Source organism: Olea europaea, unplaced genomic scaffold (assembly GCF_002742605.1).
Source record: "Olea europaea var. sylvestris unplaced genomic scaffold, O_europaea_v1 scaffold428, whole genome shotgun sequence".
Taxonomy (NCBI): Eukaryota; Viridiplantae; Streptophyta; class Magnoliopsida; order Lamiales; family Oleaceae; genus Olea; species Olea europaea.
Window position 1 is genome coordinate 184,253 of NW_019262587.1, and position 3,235 is coordinate 187,487.

The following is a 3,235-nucleotide window of genomic DNA, read 5'->3' on the forward strand; positions in this document are numbered from 1 at the left end:
ATATATATATATATATATATATATGCGATTAGTGATTTGATACATAATGCAATAAAAAAATATAACATTAATGCATCAAATTACTAATTGTTACATGTATGTCACGTAGGGTGACTATAATAATGAGCGACTACAAATAGCAGTACTCCACATTTATTGGTTTTTATCAAAACATACTAAAAATATGACTTTTAGTGAAGTTACATAGAAACTTAAGTAAAATAAAATAAAATAAAATCTTCAATTATATATAATTATATTTATATAATACACTATTGTATATGCTAACATGATTTTTGTTGAAATCACAATATGTAAACAATATAAAGTACATGTTCGATTATTGTAATGCACAAGTGCAATGCATATACGATAAATTAGTATGATATTTTTCTATTAGTGATACACAATTTAATGGTATTTTTTCAAACATTTTTAAAGTCGAAAAAAGACATGAGGTCATTTTGACATCATAAAATTCTTGTCAAATTTTACAATAAATAATTAAGTGGCAAGATTGAGCAGCTCTTTTCAATGTTTTCTCAAAGACAAAAGGTTATTTAACTAAGGAAAATTATAACTTATTTAACTTTTTGCACTTTGCATTGGTACACTCGTCGGCACATCCAAACAAAACAAGGAATATAAGCCTCTTTACATAGTACTACTACAAAGACAAATTTTATGATATACTTGTTAACGTAGACGAAAAATATACTAAAAAAAAACTTACACAAGTTATATTTTCATATCATTACACAAATTGCCTAAGAACGACAATGCTTACACGTGATTTTCTGGGAATTCAATGTTTCTATCTGGTTTAAGAATACAATCAACAATTGCAAGCTACAACATTAAGTTTTCTGCTAATTTTGTCTAGGAAAAAATATTTCGACTCTCTTGTTTGAGGTACCAATTTTTTTTCCTAGATGACGGTTAATGGGGCAGAGCGATCGAAGCTACTTCGATGGATTCTCGTGCGATTAGTCTTCTTCTTGATTGTCCCAATCTCCATTTTTCTAGCACCAATTCCCTTATCAGGTGGCGCTGAATTCTGTTTAGAAACCTGTGAAACACCATCTTTTGTGGCACCTCCATGGACTAGTACCCGAATTATACCCGCATAACCCAATGATTCAGCAATTTGCAATGGAGTAACACCCTTGTTTGTTCTTGCTTCAATATCAGCTCCCTTCTTTATGAGCAATTCGATAACTTCTAGGTGTCCCGATTCTACTGCACAATGCAAGGCTGTGTAACCATCTTCGTCTTTAGCACCAACGTCGATTCCCTTTTCGATCAAAGCCCGGACGGCCTCAATCCTACCCTTAAACGAGGCGCGATGGAGGGCTGTCCAGCCATTCTGATCGCGCCCATTAATGGACGCGCCATTTTCAATAAGCCTATGGATCATTCTCACTTCCCCCTTGCGCGCAGCCACGCATAAGCTGTCCCCTAAACGAAGCGAGTCGAAAAGCCTAGTGTGTCCATTCTCAGCTGCAACATCATATGCTGTCTTTCCATGTTTGCTCCTAATATCCTTATTGGCTCCCTTGTGGATTAAAATCTTGACCATTTGTTCGTCCCCTAAACCTGAGGCAATATGTAATGGTGTCTCGCCATCGGTAGCATTTCGGATATTAGTACTTGCACCATTAGCCAAGAGTAGCCTCGCGCAGTCCCTTCTTCGCTCCTCGACCGCAAGGTGTAAAGCTGTGTTCCCGTCTTTCGTAAGGGCATTCACATTAGCACCCTTGAGTAAAAGATGCTTTAGTACCTCAGTGTGTCCATTTCCTGCTGAAAGGTGAATTGGCCCCCAAGTTGAGGATTCCGATCTTTCTGGGGTGGCCTTATGCGCCAACAAGAGTTCGACAATCAGGCCCTCGTTGGAGGCTGCAGCCGCCTCGAGAGGGCTGCATCCTGATCGGCTATGAGCCTCGATATCCGGCCCAAACTCGAGAAGCAATTGGACCAAATCGGGCCTACTTTGAGCAATAGCCAAGTGAAGAAGTGACTGACCATCTGCATCAACAGAGTCAGCAGCCTTCCAGCCAGGATCACTCTTTTCAAGCACCTCTCTTATTTCATCCATATAGCCCTTGGTCACAAGTTGAGCCAGGATTAAGGAACCAGCAAACATGATCCTTATCCCACTATCAGAATAAACTTGTTTTTTCTTATTGGTGAACCACTCACTCGGAACCGAATCGTAAGTCGATGAAATATCCTTAACCGCTGCACCGGGAGCCACCACGCTTTGCAAAATGAACGAATCATCGCAGTGTGGGAAGCGATCCGGTAGGCTCGAATTCGGCGACAGGTGATAAGTGATCTCCACGGTGACTGTCGTAAGAGGCAAGATTATTCCCGACTGAGGCCGAATACCATATCGTGTTTTATTCATCGGTTGAAGCCGGAATGCCACAGGCATCGTATACATCACATTACGCAGAGTCAGCTCGCCGTAACACCTCTGCCTTGCTTCAATCCTGATTGTCACAACATTAGATGGCTCCAAACTTACAAGTCTATCCATCTTTTTTACTGCTTCTTTTTCCGTATCTTCTACTTTTCTACCTGTTTTCGAAGATCATTTGCTATTTTTCCGTGAAAATCGCTCAAAATTATGAACAAGAACTAAAGGAAGGATTGAAGAATTTGAAGCAAAGGTGTAAATATATGAGGGTGAATAATTTGGCCGGCTCTAACAAGGCAGTGCCACTTGGTGGTGGTAAAATCAATGAGGACTTGTTCTATTTGATGTCCGACTTGCATATCTATTAGACACAGTTGTGAAAAGTTAAAAAACATTTGTGTAATGTTTCTACAACATCATTTTCATGGATTTTAAAATTTTTTTTTTCATTGTTAAATGCAGCAGACAGTACAAAATATGACATATGGAGATGCTACCTTTCCATATCTCTCTCGCATAAAAAGTTATATTCTTTCTAGTACTGTAGATAAGTAGAATGATACGGTTTTGGGGACATCGAAAATTTGGAAACTTTTTTTGGTATATTGGTACGTTATACTAGACATTAGACAGTATTGTATGGAACGTGACTTATAATATTTACAATATTTTGGTTAAAGCTTGGTGCTTTTATATCAAGTGATCCCAAGGCGCTCTTTCATCATATGCTCGGGACTTGATGCTCAAATTATGGATCAATTAGTTTTAAAATTATTCATATAGTCGATTCAAAGGATTAAAATGGCTTTGGAACGA

General features: G+C 38.3%; 1 protein-coding gene across 1 annotated transcript; it reads right to left on the reverse strand.

Moving 5' to 3' along the window:
* Positions 1-752: 752 nt before the first annotated feature.
* On the reverse strand, positions 753-2,759 carry LOC111387841 (ankyrin repeat domain-containing protein 65-like). The gene has a single exon (XM_023012437.1). The coding sequence runs from the start codon at positions 2,537-2,539 to the stop codon at positions 929-931; it is 1,611 nt and encodes a 536-aa protein (XP_022868205.1). The 5' UTR covers positions 2,540-2,759; the 3' UTR covers positions 753-928.
* Positions 2,760-3,235: the final 476 nt, after the last annotated feature.